Source organism: Crotalus tigris, unplaced genomic scaffold (genome assembly GCF_016545835.1).
Source record: "Crotalus tigris isolate CLP2741 ecotype Arizona unplaced genomic scaffold, ASM1654583v1 scf7180000017775.1145084777:2100578, whole genome shotgun sequence".
NCBI classification, from domain to species: Eukaryota; Metazoa; Chordata; class Lepidosauria; order Squamata; family Viperidae; genus Crotalus; species Crotalus tigris.
This window is the reverse complement of record NW_024096626.1, coordinates 1,709,909-1,730,252: the sequence shown is the minus strand read 5'-3', so window position 1 is coordinate 1,730,252 and position 20,344 is coordinate 1,709,909. Positions and strand designations below refer to the sequence as shown.

Below are 20,344 nucleotides of genomic sequence, written 5' to 3'. Positions count from 1 at the left end.
TGCATGGCATAGGTCCAGATTACCTGAGGAATTGTCTCAACCCAATGGGACTGGCCTGTTCCAATCGCCCTGGCAGAGAAGACATGCTGTAGTAGATCCTGTCAGTCAAGGTATTCCAGTTGGGAGGTGTATGTCCAGAAGAACAGGGCTCCTGCCCTTTGGAATATCCCCCCCCAGAACTGTTCCCACTCTCCTGACTTCAATAAGGACCTGAAGACCTGGCTCTGCCAGCTGGTTTGGGGCCCCAAGGGGAAGTATCATGCTGGAGGTGGTAGATGGACCAATAGAAGATCCCACCTCCTCCTCTGTGCATCCTGTCTATTCCTCTCCATCTTTTAATTATAATTTGTACTTTTATTAGAAATATTTACTTTTGAGAGGATTTCCGGTTGTTGCTGGGTATAGACAAGGGGGAGCGATCGTCCATTCCCCGGGTCTGAAATTCCTTTGCTGGCAAGCCTGTTTGGGCTAAAAGCCACCCTGGAGGGGTGGCTGCTGAAGGGTGAATATTTGGGGAACAGGATGTGGTGGTAGTCGGCTCTCCGAACCCAAAGCAGCCCCCGGAACCAGCAAAAGAAAGGCGGATCGCATTTATGCGAGTCACAATTAACAGCTGAACCTCGAGAACAGAAAAAGCTGATTTTGACAGCAAGTAGCCAGTCCGGTGAGATTATTTTCTGTTCCTTGTGGAAAGTGGACTTTTTGATGAAAATAGCCTATCTTTAACTGAAAGCTGAAAGCTTCAGGGAGGATGGAGGAGGATTTTTTCCCTCATCCCCCTCCTGTACAGGCGGCATTTTAAGCGACTCCATTGCTAAGGAAGAAATCTAATTGGGACTATTTAAACTTTCTTTTTGGCTGGAGAAATCTAAAAAATTAAACAGAATTTATTTGGAACGCTACCCTAATTATTCTTTCCCTTTTATAACTTTAAAACAGTGTTTTTACTTTGAATATTTTCTTTAAAAATCCCCTGGGAAAGAATCTGCATTCCCCTGGTGGTTAAATCGTAATATTTTTTTTTCTCTTTCCTTTGTTTGCTGTGTATTTAATTGTGGAGCTTGGCTCAACGCCCAGACATTTGGTTATATGCCCAGACATTCTTATCTCTCTTTAAAAGTTATTGTGAGAGTCTGTTTGGCTTTTTATCTGACTGCCTGGCTAGCTATACATTTCCCATAGCAAGGGAAAATACAAAGGAAGAAGGAAATTTTTCTTAATTTTTTTTTTTGCTCTTTTTTATTTTGGTTGCAGTTAAAGTTCGATTGGACTATAATTTGGATAGTATTCATCTCTTCTTGACAACTTTGATTTTCATTTTTTATTTTTTGGCTGTCTACCTGAAGTCTCTTCCCTTTTGTTCTGAAAGTTTGATTTTTTTTTCTACTTCGCCTTTTACAGATTGATTTATTACTATTATTTTTTTTGGAAATTGTTTTTTCCTGTGGAGGTTTTTTTTCTAACTTTTTTTTTTTGCCCATTCCTGTTCCCTCTGTGGATGGTTTTGAGATTTTCTTTTCTTTTCATTCCTTTAAAGGATTTGGGTTTTTTTTTCTCTCTCTCTCTTTTTCCTTAAACTACGCCTGGCCTTGTCTCCTGGTAATAGGAGGGCACTGGATTATAAGTGGCCATCGGGCTATCTGGTGGATTATAATTAGCTATCGGGCTTTTTGGTGCATTACAAATAAATACAACAATTAGAAGATGAGTGCTTCAAATTTAGCCAAAGGGGCGAGGGAGGGTTCCTCAGCCCCCACTTCTACCTCAGTGAGTCCAGCTATTCAGAAATCAATTACTACTTTTTTACAACAAGATTCTCATCAGATAGATACTCAAGCGATACTCCAAGCAATTTCAGCTCAATCTAAAAATACTGATGATTTGAAAATGGAAATGAAAAAAGATTTGGAAAAAACTCATGACGATTTGAAAATTGATCTTCTTAAAATGGATCAAAAAATTGAAAACTTTCAACAGGTGATGGTAGATACTCAACAAAGAATGCAAAAAATAGAAGATAAGGCAATGGTGGTCAACTAGAAATTTAGAGGACAGCATGGCCATGATGGAGATGGATAACACATCACACTTTCTAAGATTTCAAAATATTGTAGAAGAGAAAGATGAGAACTTGTTGGAGTTGAGCGAATTATTAGCGGAATTGCTTGGAATGGAAATGGATCTAATGACAAGAGAAATAGATCAGGTTTTCAGAACGAATTCAAGCTATGCAAGAAGAAATAAAGTTCCTAGGGAGGTCCCTGTAAGATTTCTTAAAAGATTTATACAGGATGAGATCTTGAGAGGGATAAGAGACCAACCACTGAAATATAAAGATAATGAACTTGTAGTTCTCAAACAGATTCCCAGAAGGATAAGAGAAGTGCGAAGAGAATATCAATTTTTAATGAGGAAACTCTTTAATAAGGGAGGGAATTTTAGATGGCTGGTCCCAGAAGGATTACTAATCTTCTGGGACTCAAAAAGATACAGAATAGATACTCCATTTCAAGCAGAGGAATTTTTTAACAATTACAGAGCCTTTTTAGAAAAAGGCTACGCCAAACCCAAGAAATCTTCTAGAATCGGAGGAGGGAGAATCAAAAAAGATGCAATCAGAGGAAGATGTAAGACCGAAAGATCAGAGACAGATCAGCTCCCCTAGAAGATTGAGGTCTAGATATAACTGAAATTATGGAGGAGTTTGGAATTTTTTCAATAAATATAAATGGTCTTAACTCCCCATCAAAAAGGAGTAAAATACTTAACAGACTACAAAAATTGAAAATGGACATAATTTGTCTTCAGGAGACACATATTAAAAGACAACATTCCAAAATTTTAGAACAACCAAAGATAGATAAACTTTATTTTTCTTTAGCACAACAAAAGAAAAGAGGAATAGCATTTTATATAAAAGAAAAGATTAATCCAAAACAAATTTATGTTGATGAAGAAGGGAGAATACTAATGGTGGAAATTACATGGGATCAAAACAAATCTTGATGGTGGCAATATATGCTTTCAATGAGAAACAGGATCAGTTCTTTCAGCAATTATATGATAAGCTAGTGGAGTTAAATGATCAAAATCTTTGTATACTTGGTGACTTTAATGTAATAGTTGACGCAAGATGGGACTATAAAAGCTATAAACAAGGGGAAAGGGGGGAAATACCCTACCTAAGTCTTTTTTAAAGATGAAAGATGAATTGTGTATACAAGACATATGGAGAGAAATGAATCCAGAGAAAGCACAATATACATTTTGCTCAAATAGGCATAAATCCTGATCAAGAATTGATACGATATGGACTTCATATGATTTAAAGACTATGATACAAGAGGTGGAAATTGAACCTAATATTTGGGCTGATCATAATCCAATTAAAATGACTTTGAAAGGAACCAGGAAAAAATTAAGATGGTCATTGAATAAATCAATATTGAAAGAAAAAGAATTTCTACAATTTGTAACGAAAGAAATGGGTTTTTTAAAAAAAAAATAAGAAAGAAGAAACCTCTATTCAAAATCTTTGGGACACCGTGAAAGTGTATTTTAGAGGCTTGGCTATAACTTACCTTGCTAAAAAGAATAAAGAAAAGAGACAAATACAGCTTAATTTGAAAGGACAATTTAGGAATTTAGAACTTGAGTTACAAAATGATCCATAAAAGAAGAAGCTGAAGACACAAATGGAATTAATAAAACATAAACTAAACTTATTGGAGATGGAGACAAGGGCACAATAAAATACTGAAAACAGAATTTCTTTGAAAATGCCAACAAACCAGGAAGATGGCTTGCATATAGACTGAAAAAAGAAAGAGAAAAAAAACTGATAAAGTACAAGATTCAAAAGGCAAAATATATTGTCATAATGACGCATTGAAAAAAATTGCTAAAACTTATTATGAGACACTTTACAAGGCAGAGGTGGTTTCTAAGGAGGCAATACAGGAATATCTAAGAAAAGCAAACCTCCCAAAGATACCAGAGAACATTCAACATATGTTGAACGAGAAAATAACAATGATGGAAATTACAGAGGCTATAAAAAGACAAAAGAAAGATAAAACTCCAGAACCCAATGGTCTCCCAGCAGAATTATATGTAGCATTACAAGATATAATAAGCCCGATATTGAAAGATCTTTGTAATGAAACTTTTTCTGTGATGAAAATACCAAAATCCTGGATAGAAGCCAATATTTCCCTTATACCTAAAGATGATACTGATCTCACACAAATTAAAAACTATAGGCCAATATCACTATTAAATGTGGATTATAAAATATTTACAGCAATAATAGCTCATTGTCTCCCTTGTTATTTATTCTTACATTGGAAGTGCTGGCCAGGAATATTAGACAAGATGTGGAGATCAAAGGGCTGGAGATAAAAGATCAGAAATATAAATTACAAGCTTTTGCAGATGATTTGGTCTTTATCTTGGAGGAGCCTTTGGAAACAGCCATTAAACTGTTGCAGAAAATAGAGGAATTTGGAGAAGTGGCTGAAAATAAATGGGGAAAAAAGTACTTACAAGAAATCTAAAGAAAAATAGAAAGTTCAGTTTGTCGAAAAAACAAATCTCCAGATAGCCAAAAAAGTTAAATATTTAGGTATTTATTTAACATCAAAATATACAACAATAAAAGAAGACAACTATGAAAGACTATTGAAACAAATAAAAACAGATTTGGAAAAGTGGGAAAACTTTCAACTATCATTATTAGAAAGGATAGCGCCTGTTAAGATGAATATCTTACCTAAACTGCTATTTTTTATTTCAGATGGTTCCTGTCAAACTAAGCCAGAAATTTTTCAATGATTTAAATGCAACAATAATGAGATTTATATGGCAAGGAAAAAAAGCAAGAATTAATATTAAACTGTTACAAGACTTATTCTGAAACGTATAGCTCCATGGACCGTATAGCTCTATGTAACCCTAACTAGAGAGCAGGTATGAGTGTGTTGGAGTGTCTGGCAGTTATTGGGTTAAATGCTACGTATGTTGATGGGTCAGTGGGAGGAGTATCAAAGGTCATTGAGAAACTTCCTGGACACAAGCCACATGGGAATCTCTTTGTCTGTAAGAAGCATGGGCCATGTAAGCTCATACAATAAGCCCAAGTCATTATAAAGATGGTATGGAAGAGCCAGAAGTACCAGAAGTACAGGCAGGATTTCGAAGAGGCAGAGGAACTAGAGATCAAATTGCCAACATACACTGGATCATGGAGAAAGCTAGGGAGTTCCAGAAAAACATCTACTTCTGCTTCATTGACTATGCAAAAGCCTTTGATTGTGTGGATCACAACAAATTGTGGCAAGTTCTTAAAGAGATGGGAGTACCAGACCATCTCATTTGTCTCTTGAGAAACCTATATGCAGGGTCAAGAAGCAACAGTGAGAACCGAACACGGAACCACTGATTGGTTCAAAATTGGAAAAGGAGTCCGGCAAGGCTGTATACTGTCGCCCTGCCTATTTAACTTATATGCAGAGCACATCATGAGAAAGGCAGGGCTAGATGAATCAAAAGTTGGAATTAAGATTGCCGGGAGAAATATCAACAACCTAAGATATGCAGATGATACTACTCTAATGGCAGAAAGTGAAGAGGAACTAAAGAGCCTCTTGATGCGGGTGAAGAAGGAGAGTGCAAAAGTTGGCTTGAAACTCAACATTAAGAAAACCAAAATCATGGCATCCGGCCCTCTCAATTCCTGGCAAATAGATGGGGAAGAAATGGAGGTAGTGACAGATTTTATTTTTCTGGGCTCCAAGATCACCTCAGATGGGGACTGCAGCCAAGAAATTAAAAGACGCTTGCTCCTGGGGAGGAAAGCTATGGCAAATCTAGACAGCATTCTAAAAAGCAGAGACATCACCCTGCCAACAAAAGTACGCATAGTCCAGGCCATGGTTTTCCCAGTTGCAATGTATGGCTGTGAAAGTTGGACCACAAGAAAGGCTGAGCGCCAAAGAATTGAGGCCTTTGAACTGTGGTGCTGGAGAAGACTCCTGCGAGTCCCTTGGACTGCAAGGCGTTCAAACCGGTCGGTCCTAGAAGAGATCAACCCCGACTGCTCTTTAGAAGGCCAGATCCTGAAGTTGAAACTCAAGTACTTTGGCCACCTAATAAGAAGGAAGGATTCACTGGAGAAGAGCCTAATGCTGGGAAAGATTGAGGGCAATAGAAGAAGGGGACGACAGAGAATGAGATGGCTGGATGGAGTCACTGAAGCAGTAGGTGTGAATTTAAATGGACTCCAGAAGATGGTAGAGGACAGGAAGACCTGGAGGAATGTTGTCCATGGGGTCGCGATGGGTCGGACACGACTTCGCAATTAACAACAACAACAACAACATGGAAGAGCATCATACTCTTACCTAAAGGGATGGTCTAAAGAGATGGACAAAGATATATTTTCCAGGAGTATCAACCACAGCGTGAATGCAAGTAATCTTTCTCATTAAAATATATTTTTGTTTATTATAAGATCGTTTCTTTTGAGTTGTCTATCTGACTGGATTTAAAAGAAGGCGCTTTAAATTTGAGTCAGAATAAGACTCAAAAGACAGAGGGGGCTTTGGACTCCCAGACTGGAGGCTCTACTACCAAGCCACTATTTTGTTGTGGCTTAAAGAATGGATCACATTGAGAAATAAACAACTTCTTTATTTAGAGGGACATGATTTTCAACTGGGTTGGCACGCTTTCCTATGGTATGAGAAAAATAAAGTACATAAATACTTTCAAACTCACGCTATAAGGAATGTACTACTCTCAGAATGGGAGAGAATTAAAAATAAAATTTATATGAAAATACCTAGTGGCTTTCAACAATGGAAGCATTTGTGTATCCGAACTTAATTAACAGATGGTCTATAAAGATACTTTAGATAAAGAAGGAAAACTTAAAGATAGGCAAGATCTTCAACAAAATGGTATTGATTTAACATGGTGGTCATATTTGCAAATTCAAACAAGATATGAAAAAGATGTAAAAGTAATGGGATTTTACAAAGAACAGACACCACTAGATAAAATACTCTTGAAAACAGATGAAAATTTGATTAAGAAACTCTATAAATTTTTGTTAAACTGGAAGATGGAAGAAGAACAAGTGAAAGAAACAATGATAGTGTGGGCAAAGAATTTTGGTTATTCTATAGATTTAGAAGATTGGCAAAAACTATGGGACCGAAATATTAAACTTACTAAAGCAGCTGCATATAAGAAAAATTTATATAAAATGTTTTATAGATGGCACATGACATCAGTTAGATTAGAGAAAATGTTTTAAAATGTATCAAATATATGTTGGAAATGTAAACAACAACCAGGCACTTATTACCATCTCTGGTGGATATGCCCTAATGCTAAGAAATTTTGGTTTAAGATTCATATGTGACTAGAAAAGATGATTAAAATACAGATAGAATTTAAACCAGAACTCTGTTTGCTAGGAATATTAGGCTATAATTATGGAAAAGAGAATGAGTATTTAATATTATGTGTGTTAACAGCCACGAGAATAACATTTGCCCAATTTTGGAAAAATAAAAATTTACCATCTGATCAGATTGTAATAACAAAAATACTTGAATGTGCAGAAATGGATAGGTTAACTTTAGAAATGAAAGAGAAAGAAGATACAATTTATTTTAAAACATGGGAAAATTTTTACCAATGGTTAGCAATACGATAGAATGAGAAAAGGTTATGAAACTTAAAGAGATAATTGATAATTTGTATTTATATTTCATGATTATTTGTATCAACTTGTCTTTTTGTTTTTTTCTTTTTTTCGTATTTGTGATATATAGTAAATTATAACCAATAAGTAATATATTACTATTTTGAAGTTATTAAAACTAATTAGTATTAAGCATTGTTAATTAGTAAAATGAATGAGATATATTGATTAACTTGTTATTTACATGACTATATTGAAAGCTGTTCAATACTAGAGTAATCATTAAGATTTAATATGTATACCCAGATGGGCTTACTTATTTTGTGGGATTGATCCCACTTTTGTGTTTACCCCCTTCCTTTGGTTTAACCCTTTTGTATGTCTCCCTTTGTTTTACCTCTGTTGACCCTATTCTTGTTACCCTTAAAAAACTCAATAAAATATTTGTTTTAAAAAAAGAAATATTTACTTTTACGATTTTATTAATTTTAGTGTTGTAAGCCACCCAGAGTCCCCTTGCGGTGAGATGGGTGGCAAATAAATTTAATAATTTAATAAACTTAAATAAACCAAGATTCTGACCCAGTCCAATGGTTTAACCAGGATTATTTTGAAGCTGTTAATTGTAACTTAAATGAAACAGAAAAATATAAACAATAGAACTGAATTATTTGCTTGCTTTTACAAAGAACTATTAACCAAACTTTCATACATAATTTATTTTATTAATCTGAAATACAATAATCAAATAGAGCCAAAATAGCATTTATTATTTTAGTTAGCACTTAGTATTTAAAATGCTAATTCTGATTTCTGACTTTTGTCCTGCTAGTTGTTTTACTAGATTTTTATATACAGTTCCTTCTATCTATTTTACATATCATGCTTCTATTTTTCCATTCTAATTTTTAATTAAATTTTATTAACATTCAAATTACAGAGTGTCATTAATTTAATGAAGAATTCCACCTCAGCACTTAGAATTGAAATTACTGCTGCTCAACCTTGCCATTAATGTTGTAGCTTTAAAATGTACAAAATAGTTTCTTTTCTTATACAATATGTAAATGTAAGGAATTTCAGAATAATTACTTTCAGGTCTGTATCACATTAGAAAAATACAGTATACCAGACCAAGCTTGTACAACTATCTGAAAGGTGCAGAAACAATGAAAAAATAAAACACTTCATTCTACAATGCATTTCATTTATTGCAGTTACAGTGAGGGAAAAAATTATTTGATCCCTTGCTGATTTTGTACATTTCCCCACTGACAAAGAAATGATCACTCTATAATTTTAATGGTAGGTTTATTTTAACAGCCAGAATAACAAAAAAATCCAAAAAACGCATTTCAAAAAAGTTATAAATTGATTTGCATTTTAATGAGTGAAATAAGCATTTGACCCTTTCGCAAATCATGACTTAGTACTTGGTGGCAAAACCCTTGTTGGCAAGTACTGTCCCCTTAGCAGAAAAACACCCCAAAGCATGTTTCCACCTCCATGATGGACAGTGGGGATGGTGTTCTTGGGATCATAGGCAGCATTCCTCCTCCTCCAAACACGGCAAGTTGAGTTGATGCCAAAGAGACCAAGGGAGATTGACAGTTATTCTGTGTTTCTTCCATTTGCGAATAATCGCGCCAACTGTTGTCACCTGCTCACCAAGCTGCTTGTAGCCCATTCCAGCCTTGGTTAGGTCTACAAGCCTGTCCTGACATCCTTAGACAGCTCTTTGGTCTTGGCCATGGTTGAAAGTTTGGAATTTGATTGTGAACATGTGTCTTTTATACAGGTAACAAGGTGAGATTAGGAGCACTCCCTTTAAGAGAGTGCTCCTAATCTCAGCTCATTACCAGTATAAAAGACACCTGGGAGCCTGAAATCTTGCTGATTGATAGGGGATCAAATACTTATTTCACTCATTAAAATGCAAAACAATTTGTAACTTTTTTGAAATGCGTTTTTCTGGATTTTTTGTTGTTATTCTGTCTCTCACTGTTAAACCTACCATTAAAATTATAGATTGATCATTTCTTTGTCAGTGGGCAAACGTACAAAATTAGCAGGGGATCAAATAATTTTTTCCCTCATTGTATTTCTAAGTTCTAGCATTTTCCAGTGACTATGACTGAAAAATACTTTAAGAGAAGACAGTGGGTTCTGGGTTGAAATCTTCAACCAAATTTTCTGGAGACCCTGCAGTAACAAAAGATAAAGTGCATATAGGAAGAACAAGAAGGGTCACAGACAAAATAAAAGTGAATCAAAATTCCATACTGATAATTTTAGTGCACATTTGTGTAATTTGCATGTTCCCGTTCAATTCTATATAATTCTGATTTTTCATTCCAAAAATGCTTAATAATTAATGTTCATAATTAAATGGTTATTAAAATGACAACATATACAAATGCCTATTTTGAGGATGTTTCGAACTTGTTGTGTTACTGTTGTCTATTTTGTTTTAATAGTCCTCTTACCCTTTGGATCCCGGCTTCAGGCTCGCAAAAGCTTTAGAGTTCTTAAGAGAATAGGAAGTTTCATTGAGGAAAGAGATAAAATGAGAGTCTCTCTCAGACTTTTTGGATTCAAAAATAACCACAATGGTAAAATGAGGTTCAGGTCGGGTCAAGAAGTACGTGCTCTGAACTTTGTCATCATAGAAATGGACAACCTTTTCCAAAGTATTCAGATCAGAAGCTCTATCAGTCATAATCATGATGACATTAGGCCAGTGCATGACAGGCCTGTCATTGGGCAGTGAAACCACTGCTGGATACTGATCTACACCCTTTGGGGCTTCCCTATAGGACTGGGGGTGATGATAACCATGTCCCTGAAAGCTCTCTGAGCCACGATTGTCAAAGATTAATGAAACATTAACAGCATCATATTTCCTGATGAAGCTGGAGATTTTCCCAAAATAATCAGGATTAGCTTTTGCAGTCAAAGTTTTCATTTCAGATAAGGTTGTTTGTCGACTAAGTGCCTCATGAAAGTAAAAGCTAAATTTGGCAAGGAGAATATTTTTGAGTTTCATTAGCCACAGGAAAAGATATGGAGGTTGAACAGCTTTCTGAGACTGGCCACCAAAGAGATGCTTCTTTGTTTCCCGCTGCTTCTCAAAAATCTGTCCCCATGTCTGCAATTTCATGTGAGCATTGTGCAAGTGGACCAAGGATGGGAGGAACTTCCATTCAGAGATCTGGGCCTGAGCCTTCAGAAGATGCATAAGCACATCAGTTTCTAACTGGAAATTGCCCTCCAGAGGACTAAGGATTGGGTGATGAAATCTAGAAAAGGGAAAATAGTACATAAAAGACATTATTTCAACAAGCTATTTACTGTTTTAGTTCTAATATATATAAATATTTCCAATATTCTTATTTATAGTATATATAGAATAAAAGGAGAATGCTATCATTCCTTGATAGTATTTCTAAGCAAGCAATTAATGAAAACTGTAATACCACACTTTTTCACAAAAATGTAATATTCACCAGGTAGTTCCATACTTGCTACAGTGGTTAAGGCACCAGGCCAGAAACCAGGAGACTCTGAGTTCTAGTCCTGCCTCAGGCATGAAAACCAGCTGGAGAACTTTGGTCTAGTAATTCTCTCTCAGCCCAACCCACTTCATAGGGTTGTTGTAGTAGGGAAAATAGGAAGAAGGAATATTAGGTATTGCTGCTTTATTTATAAAAATAAGAAAGGCAGGATATAAATCAAGTTTGATGAATGATCATTCTTATATCAATGAGTTTATAACAAGTCAGCCCTAAGTACCCTTGAAACTAGATATCCAACGTCTTAAGTGCTATGAATTATTTTAGTTACTCGGATGGCAAATCTCAAAAGATCATTATTATCCAACAATTATCCAATGATAATTATCCATCCCATCTCATTCATGTGCACCTACAGAACTCTTAGGTCTTAACAGAGCACATTCTAATTACTTAAGAGAGATAACCTAAGGACAGCATCAGTTACGTAATTAAATTGTACTCTATGACATCACTTTTTCTTGTTTGCCCCCCCCCCTCCTCAAAACATTTTTGCCTAGAAAATCACATTTGGGCCTATATTATATGCATTTCAGTTTTAGGCAAATCATAGGTCTGATTATGGTCTACATTTAAGCAACTATGTTTTCTAGTTAAAAATGTAAAGATAAAAACAGTGATATATATGCTGTAGAGTTCTAACTCTAAATATTCTAAATATATATAACTGAATACTGAAAAATTGCCTGAACTCTGTTGATACTGTGAATATACTACGTATTTTCCAGGAATAGAAACTAAATAATCTCTTAATTTTTGAAATTTAAAACATGCTTTCATTTTATCCAATGGCTGATCTGGTGAGTCTTAATTAGAGTTTAGATCAGTGGTTCTCAACCTTTTTAATGCCGCCACCCCCAACCGGTCGTAAGTCGAGGACTACTCAACCGGTCGTAAGTTGAGGACTACTCAACTGGGGCAGCATCGTTTGCAGAATGGGACTTTTGGTGGGCTCAGCAGGGCAGAGACAGCCTGGACAATTCCTATTGGCTTTTGAAAGCCAATGGAATTGGACTCTATTCAAGAGAGTCTATTCTATTGACTTTCAAAAGCCAATAGAATAAAAGGAAGTAGCACAGCTAAGGAAAAGGGGGAAAAAATGGCGGACTGCGTTGTTTGGAGACCCCCGTGAAATGGTCGTTCGACCCCAAATGGGGTCCCGACCCACAGGTTGAGAACCACTGGTTTAGATAGTAGACAACAGGGGAATTTCAGTGTTGTTGGTTAAACTGGAAAGTCCAAAAGCATCCTGAAAATACAGTAAACCACTTTCTTATTGTTGGCAGAATAACTGTGCAGATACAGTCACCAAGAGCTCAACCTGAGAATATTGTTTGTACATAAGAATCTTATGTACACACACTAACCTTGAGCTGTATCTTTTCAGGATGGATTCCCAAATATTTATCAGTTCCTCTGAGTTTATATACTTTTGGGTACTGAAGCTGTACATTTTTTCATAAAAGTCAGCAATTTCCATCCGAGCCTGGACAAAGAAGCAGAGCTGTTCAGAAAGATGAGAAAGCAGTTCTTCAAGGTGAGGAGCTGTTCCTCCCACTGCATTCCGACCGGTTGCTACCACCTTCTTCAGCTCATTATGCAGAGACGTATATATAGTTCGTATAGAATCCTTCCGGCTGAAGAATGACTGCCCACCTATTGTTTGTTGTTAAAGAGTAGGGTGTTACTAAAGATAGGAATGAAATAATATGATACAATATTCATGCAAATTTTCTTTGGATTATTAATGATACATTCAGGGGTGCACTTTAATAGCTGCTTTCATTATTCCTTAATATCTATTCATATTGTAGTTAAAATATTAACTTATAATGATTTATCAGCATGATTTATCTATTAATAGACTTCTTTCACATCTCTCAAAATCCAACCTTTGTTTCCAGAATATTTAAAACTTTAAGATTAGTTATAACAAAAAACAGCCCATTTCCTGGGAATTAATGTAAACAGCCTTTGTTAAATGTTGATACTTCACATTGCTACTAAAAGCTCTAGATCAGGGGTGTCAAACTTGCAACGTCACATGACGTGTAACGATATATCGTGATTTTTTTTGCCATTGCTGGCAATGGGGTGGGCGCGGTTTCGCTATGATGCATCCGGCCCGTGGGCTGGCAGTTTGACACCCCTGCTCTAGATCAGGGCTTTTCAACCTTTTCACCAATTGTACCACTTTTAGAATATGGCAATATTTGAGTACCACCTAGCAACGTGTCAAAAACTTGACCCAAAAAAAAACCTGTTCAAAGTTGCAATTGCACTGAAATAACTTATGACCATTTTTCACACTTATGACCATTGCAACCTGCCCAGGGTCATGCGATTTATATTTGAATGCTTGGCAACTGATTCATACTTATGATGGTCACAGTGTCCCAGGGTCATGTGATCCCCTTTTGCAAACTTTTGACAAGCAAAGTCAATGGCAGGGCTGCTGGTGGCCAAGTGCTAAGGCGGGACTTCCTTCCCTCTCTCCCACCTTCATTGCCTCCCTCTTTCTCATGCCCATCTCCTTCTGAAGGAAGAATTTGAACCCCCCCCCCATATTTTCCCATATATTCATCAAACAAAGAAAAGCCTCCAGAGACAGAAAAGACAAGCCGCTGAGGAAACTAGCTTAAAAAGATGCATTCCCCTTTAAGAATTAGCTACTGGCTAGAAAGGAAAATTAAGGAGGAAAAAAAATGTAGTAAGTACTGGCTGCTGGCTAAGGCAGCCTCCCCAAATGGCTCCATTCATAAGTAAAGGAATGCTACAGGCAAAATCCATTCAGGAGAAAAATACTTCAAAATCCTTTGCAGCAAAACTTACAGCTAACAATAGCAGAGCAATAGAACTAACAGGAGACATCAGCCATCAGCCAAATATAAATTGCCAAACACTCCTTAAGAAGACAAAGCCCACATTGCACAAATCCCAGAACTTCAAAGTCACAAAAGCACAGAAGAATCCTTCCACTCTCCATCTCCCTCCCTCCCTGCCTCACCTCTAGCTGATGCTGCCTTTCTTCATTGCTGCCTTTCTTCATTCCTCATGGAGGGCGACCCTTCCCCCACTGCGTTTCTTGCCTGTTTATTGCTGCTAGCACGGATGGATGCCATAGAAATTGTAGATCGGCTCATGGCCGGCCTGCTTGATCTTTTCTCCTCTCCCCCCACCCTTCTCCTTCTTTCTCTTCAGTGCAGCTAGAGCTGACTCCACCTCCTCCCAAGTCTGCCTCTTTTTTCCTCTCTCCCTCTCCTGCCCAAACTGCCTCCTTTTTTTTATTGAAAAGTTTTATACAAGTTTTTAACAATATCCCCCCCTAAAATAACCCCCTCCCTTCTTCCCCCCTCACTTCCCAGAGCTGGTTACAGGGTTACAAATAAACAAACAAATTCTAAATAAACTTATCCAACTATACAAATAACAAAATCAATAATGTACTTTAACTAGAATACAAAACAAATTTAAGCAAATAAAATATATTAAAAAAACAAAAAAAAAAAAACAAAAATAACAATATAAGCAATTCCAAATTAAAAAAACTAAAAATTATTCATAATCTAAATAACAGTTTTTAATCCCATATCAACTTTATTTACTCTACATGTAATTTATCCATCTTCTCCACCCTGAGGTGTATATTTCTTTTAAACAACCATTCATCCATAATAAACACAATCTTTTCCTTCCAATATAACCCAACCAACAAACTTACATTCGATAAACTTGGCTATTTGTTTTTTTCCCCACCCCTAAGTAAATCTATTAATACCCTCCTGCTTAAGAAGTTTCAACAAACCATTCATCTTAATCACTAAAATTCTCACCAACAAAGATCATTAGAATTTCTTTTACACATTTACCCATATCTCATAATTATTTTTATACACTTTAAATTAAAAATTTTATAATATATATACTCCCAAATATTTAAACTTTTCCACTAAATCATCACCTTCTATTATTCTTTTTCTTTACATCTACATACTACACAAATCATTCACTATTCCTTTAAAACATACTGTAAATGCTGGTGTATAAGGCGACTTCCGCAAGCGTTAAAATCAGCATCAAAGACGGGGGTCGTCTTATACGCTGAGTTGTCTTATACGCCGGAAATACTGGTAGTTTCCGGTGTATAAGACGACGTTCTAGGAATGCAACTCGGCGACAAAGACGGGGGTCGTCTTATACGCCGGGTCGCCTTGTACGCCGGCATATACGGTACTATTTATTGTTCTTTTTCTTTACTTCTACATATTACACAAATCATTCAGTATTCCTTTAAAACATCTTCTATCTCAAAAAACTACTACAAAAGTTCATCATTTCCTTTTCTTTATTCCAACATCTGCCTTCTGCTGTTCTTTTACTTTACGTCTATAGGCTGCACGAGTCATTCTCGGTTTCTTTAAAAAATCTTCTGTCATAAGAGACTGCTGCAGAGGTTCAGCCTGTATGTCTCCTACATCCAATAACATAACACCTTCAACCAGCTGCCCTTCCGACTTTTCTTCTGTAATCTCAGGTTGCAAAGATGATGGAAAGCCCGCCTTCAAAACAGAAGTGTAAAAATCTTTCGCCTTTGAAATTGTGTTATGTCTATGATATATCCCCGCATAATTCACCGCTATTCCAGCCGGTATCTCCCATCTGAACCGGACCTGTCGTTTTTTGAGCTCATCAGCCAAAAAAGCAAAATCCTTTCTTTTTCTAAGAATTTTTGAAGGTATTTCTTTTAAAATTATAACATCTTGAGTTGCAATTTGAAATCTCTGCTTATAAAAAGCCTGTAAAATTTCATTACAAAGTGATCTTCTAGAAAAATAAATAACCACGTCTCGTGGCAAATTCCTCTGCCTTGCAACCCTTGAATTAACCCTAAAAACTTTTTCCGTCTCTCTCAGTATTTCTTCAGGCTCAGCCCCCAAAATGAAAGCTTTATCTTTTACCACCATTTGTCTCAAATCCTCTTGCGTGTTTTCCTTCATTCCCCTTATTCTTAAAGCAAATTCCATGTCTCTATATTGTAACATTGTAATTTCATCCAGTATTATTTCCGCCTTATTTTCTACTTTATCAGTTCGATCTTCCAGTTTTTCAAAATTTTCCACATCATCATCAATACGATCATCCAGTCAATCTATATGACCAACAAACTTTTGAAACGCAGACACAATATCCTCTCTCAGTTCCCTAATTTTATTTTCAAGAAATTCCTCCATCTCTTCTTTAATCTGTCTTGCCTTATTTCCCAAGGCCTCCTATAAATCTTTAAGTATAGATGCTGGTAACAATGAAGAAGGTGGTGGTAACTTAAACTTAGCTTGCTGAGCTGTCTGCATTACGGGGAAGATCGAGGCTTTAGAAACAATAGAAGCTCCGAGACGCTTTGAAGCCATTTTATTTTTAAGACCACTTGTTAAAAAGTCTGCTAAAATCTTATAAAATCAACAAATACCAAAAAAGGGGGAGAAAAAAGACAAAAGCCCCCTTAAAAGAAAAAAGAAGATTCTTGCGTTTTATATAAATACAAAATCTGTTACATTGTTTCAAATAGAAGTTCCGGTCCTTTCACTCAAAGAATCAACATCTCAGCGCCATTTTTCACCACTCTTAATTGAAAAAAAAAAGGAAAAGATAAATTCTTTTCCAGAGTTAAAGTCACAAAATAATCACCATTTTAATCTCTCCTGGTCAGCTCTGTCTGCTTTAAATTTTACTCACAAATTCATTTTAAGCGCAGATGTGGAAGCAGCGTCTAGCTTTGCCCTGGATAAAAATCAGGGCAAAGGCATCCTGGAATGTGGAGGACACCTCAGACTCCGTGGGAGCTCTCACCCTCCGACCACCAAAAAGAAAGCTTTCAAACTGTCTCCTTTTGTAGCCTCTCCTGTCTCCACCCCCTCCTCCTCCTTTCTCATCCGGGTGAGCAGGAAGTGAGCCTGGGGCCTTTGCCTCGCCCCAGCCACTCTGTAGCTCCGGAAGACTCTCCCACAGTAAGTCCTGCACTGCGCTGGCTCGTTCCCTCCCCCACTACACTTCGCTGGGCAGGGCCGCATACCAACTGTGATGTGCTAATGTACCACAGGTGGTATGTGTACCACCGGTTGAAAAACCCTGCTCTAGATGGTTCAGCTTTTTGATCAAGCAGAAGATGAAACTTTATCAGTGGTGGGATTCAGCTGGTTTGCACAACTTCGGCAGAACTGATAGCTAATTTTTTGTTGCCCAGGCCCAGAATGGACTTCCAAAAGCGGCATCCACACAAAGAACCGGTTGTTCACATATTTGAATCCCACCACTGATCTTTATTTAACTATACTGTTAACAGTCAAGGTAATGACTATATGTACCAGAAGACCTGCATATAATGCGACAAGACTATTGTAATAACCATGAAGAGAATTAAAGAAAAAGAAAAATAACCCTTCATGAAGGTAGAACCATAGGTAGCTGCGGATTTAGAACCTATTTTAAAGGATACTTTTTTCTTGCACTTTATCCTCCTTTAAATATTAAGACATTTTCATTACTTCCCTCAGAATGTGCCAGTCATTTTATTACCAACCTATTCTTTTTTTAATATTTTCTTTTTCAACTACTACATAGTTTCATTTCTCCCTCCAACTTCCTTTCTTCCTTTAATCTGTAACTTTTGTGTGTTTCTAAGCCAGGATAGTTTTTGCTATTCTTGTACAATACTTAGTGCATGTTAAGCAATACTACAAATTATGTTAATTAGCCACATTACATAAAGCAATATAATCCAGAAGAAAGCCTATTGATAACACCAACTTTGAGATTTTGAGGACTAGTCTTAAAAATAAAATTTATACTACAGATGATAGACTGTTCCTACTACATTTATCATATATATTAGACCTATTGTTCACTACCCTCTCACTTTAAAGACAATTTTGGTTGTTATTTTTGGTCAACTAAATTTGACAAAATTCAGGAAGAGCTTTAAAAGAAAATTCAATCCCAAATGTTACCTAACTTCCTGAGATTCTACAAAAGAACAGAGCTTTTAGTTCAAATTGGGCAACACGGCTCACCAAATATTAATTTACATGGAAACCACAGTTAATCAGATATGTGGGGAGGGGCGGGATCAATTTATGTTACTATTTCAAGCATTGATCTTCCTATGTAATCTGCACATTCTGTCTAAAAGTAACACCTCCCCACCATAAGCAAAAGTACCAAGGACAGTGGTACTTATAAGACCTCAACCCCAAATGTATTTGCTAAAGATGCAGAGGAGGAAAAGAGAGCAAGTGTACAAGTCATTCTGAAGGGAGCAACGGTGCTTCGGATAAATTTAGGAATGCACTAATTTGGAAATTTGGAACCGGTTCTGTAAGAAATTTCGGGATTAAGCCTCCCACACACTGACTTTTGGCAGCCTTGAGTGAGGCTCAGATGATGACGAAAAGGCTACTTTCCCAGACTCAACTTCCCCCAGCCCTACGCCGTCCTCTTCGAGCCCTGCAAGAGTTGATACTCCTTCCCAGGGAATCGCCCCCAAAGCAGAATGGGGCGGACAAGGTGGGAAAAGGCGAACTGCAACGCCCAGCAACAGCCCGAGTTTCAGTACCTAGCTTCTGGCCCAGGAAGGTCATGTTATGGTAGGCTTTTTCAGCCGCCGCCAGATGGGCCAGCCCCGCCAGAAGTGAAAGCCAGCTACTCCCGGCATTCTTGTTAGCTTCGCGCTCCTTCTCCACATTGTCCTTGGCCTTGTCGTAAGAAAAGATGCCTAAATGAGAAAAAAACGTCTCCAGCACTGCCTGCTCCACCGGGACTGGCGCTCCTACGGGCATCGGCTCCCCCATTAGCCGCCGCAACAATCACAACTGCCTCCGCTCGCCAGCCTTTGGGCCAAGTGAGAGCCTGGACTCACAAGAACAATAATCACGTGAGCCAGAGGGAAGGCCATAACAGGCGTAAGCCCGACCCCTTGCCTTTCAGGAGCCATTCCGGAGAGGCGGTTTTGAAAGGCTCAGCCCCACGTGACTTATCGGGGACGAGAAGGGCGTGGCAATGGGGTGGCGTTGAAAGGAACTCATAGATTCGGTTATTGGTTAGGAGGCAAAAATTCTTCCGCATGATTAAGGTCTTATCCATTTCAGACAGTAGCAAGAGCCTGCGAGGGAGTACTAATCAACTAATAAAGTCACAGAGCTGAGCTTAACACAGGGGTCTTCAAACTTGGCCCTTTTATGACTTGTTGGACTTCAACTCCTAGAATTCCTCAGCCAGCATGCCTGGCTGAGGAATTCTGGGAGTTGAAGTCCACAAGTCATAAAAGGGCCAAGTTTGAAGACCCCCGGGTTAGCACTCCTTAAGGAAACCCTGAAAAAGGCTACTCAGCAAAGAACCTTAAAATCAAACATTGTTTTAAGTACTTAACAAGCTTTATCCTGCTGAGCAGCTTTTTTCAGTGTTTTCCTAATAGATGCTAACCCAAATTAACTTCACCTCTATGACCTTAATTGGTAACATATGAGAGAGCATTGTTAAAAGTTTAATGACCTTAGATGCGAAGTATTAAGTTTGGATAAGACGGATAGATCTTTCTCCTCCTACTTACAGCCATGGTGCCACAGTGGTTAGAATGCAGACTCTCAAGGTTGACTCAGCCTTTCACCCTTCTGAGATCCATAAAATGAGGACGCAGATTGTTGGGGGCAATATGCTGACTCTGTAAAGTTGTATATGATTCTAAATGCTAGTGCTATTCAATTTGGATGTTTATGCCCTTTTTTTTTGTAAATTCTAGACCTCAGGACATAAAAGCCGGAGGATATATTTCCAGAACAAGCAGGACTGAAATAAAAATATATCTGAAAGAAAAGTGACATCAAGTTTTTCTCTGGGCTTTAACTGATCTGCTTTTAGTGTGTAAATGTGCTGTTTTCAGAATACAAAAAAATTGCAATGCTGCAATGGATTTATCCAATGAAGAGTGCATTACATGATCTCTGATGTACTTTCCAAGTCTTATGATTTCTGTATTGAGGAACATTTAATTCTAAATGAGGTACTATTT

At 37.3% G+C, this 20,344-nt stretch overlaps 1 protein-coding gene across 1 annotated transcript; it reads right to left on the bottom strand.

The window, feature by feature from the left end:
• Window positions 1–9,685: 9,685 nt before the first annotated feature.
• On the bottom strand, window positions 9,686–19,416 carry CUNH12orf66 (chromosome unknown C12orf66 homolog). Its single transcript, XM_039342205.1, has 3 exons — window positions 18,893–19,416; window positions 12,651–12,939; window positions 9,686–11,010 (listed from the first exon to the last, which is right to left on the bottom strand). The coding sequence occupies exons 1-3, from the start codon at window positions 19,125–19,127 to the stop codon at window positions 10,194–10,196; spliced, it is 1,341 nt and encodes a 446-aa protein (XP_039198139.1). The 5' UTR covers window positions 19,128–19,416; the 3' UTR covers window positions 9,686–10,193.
• Window positions 19,417–20,344: the final 928 nt, after the last annotated feature.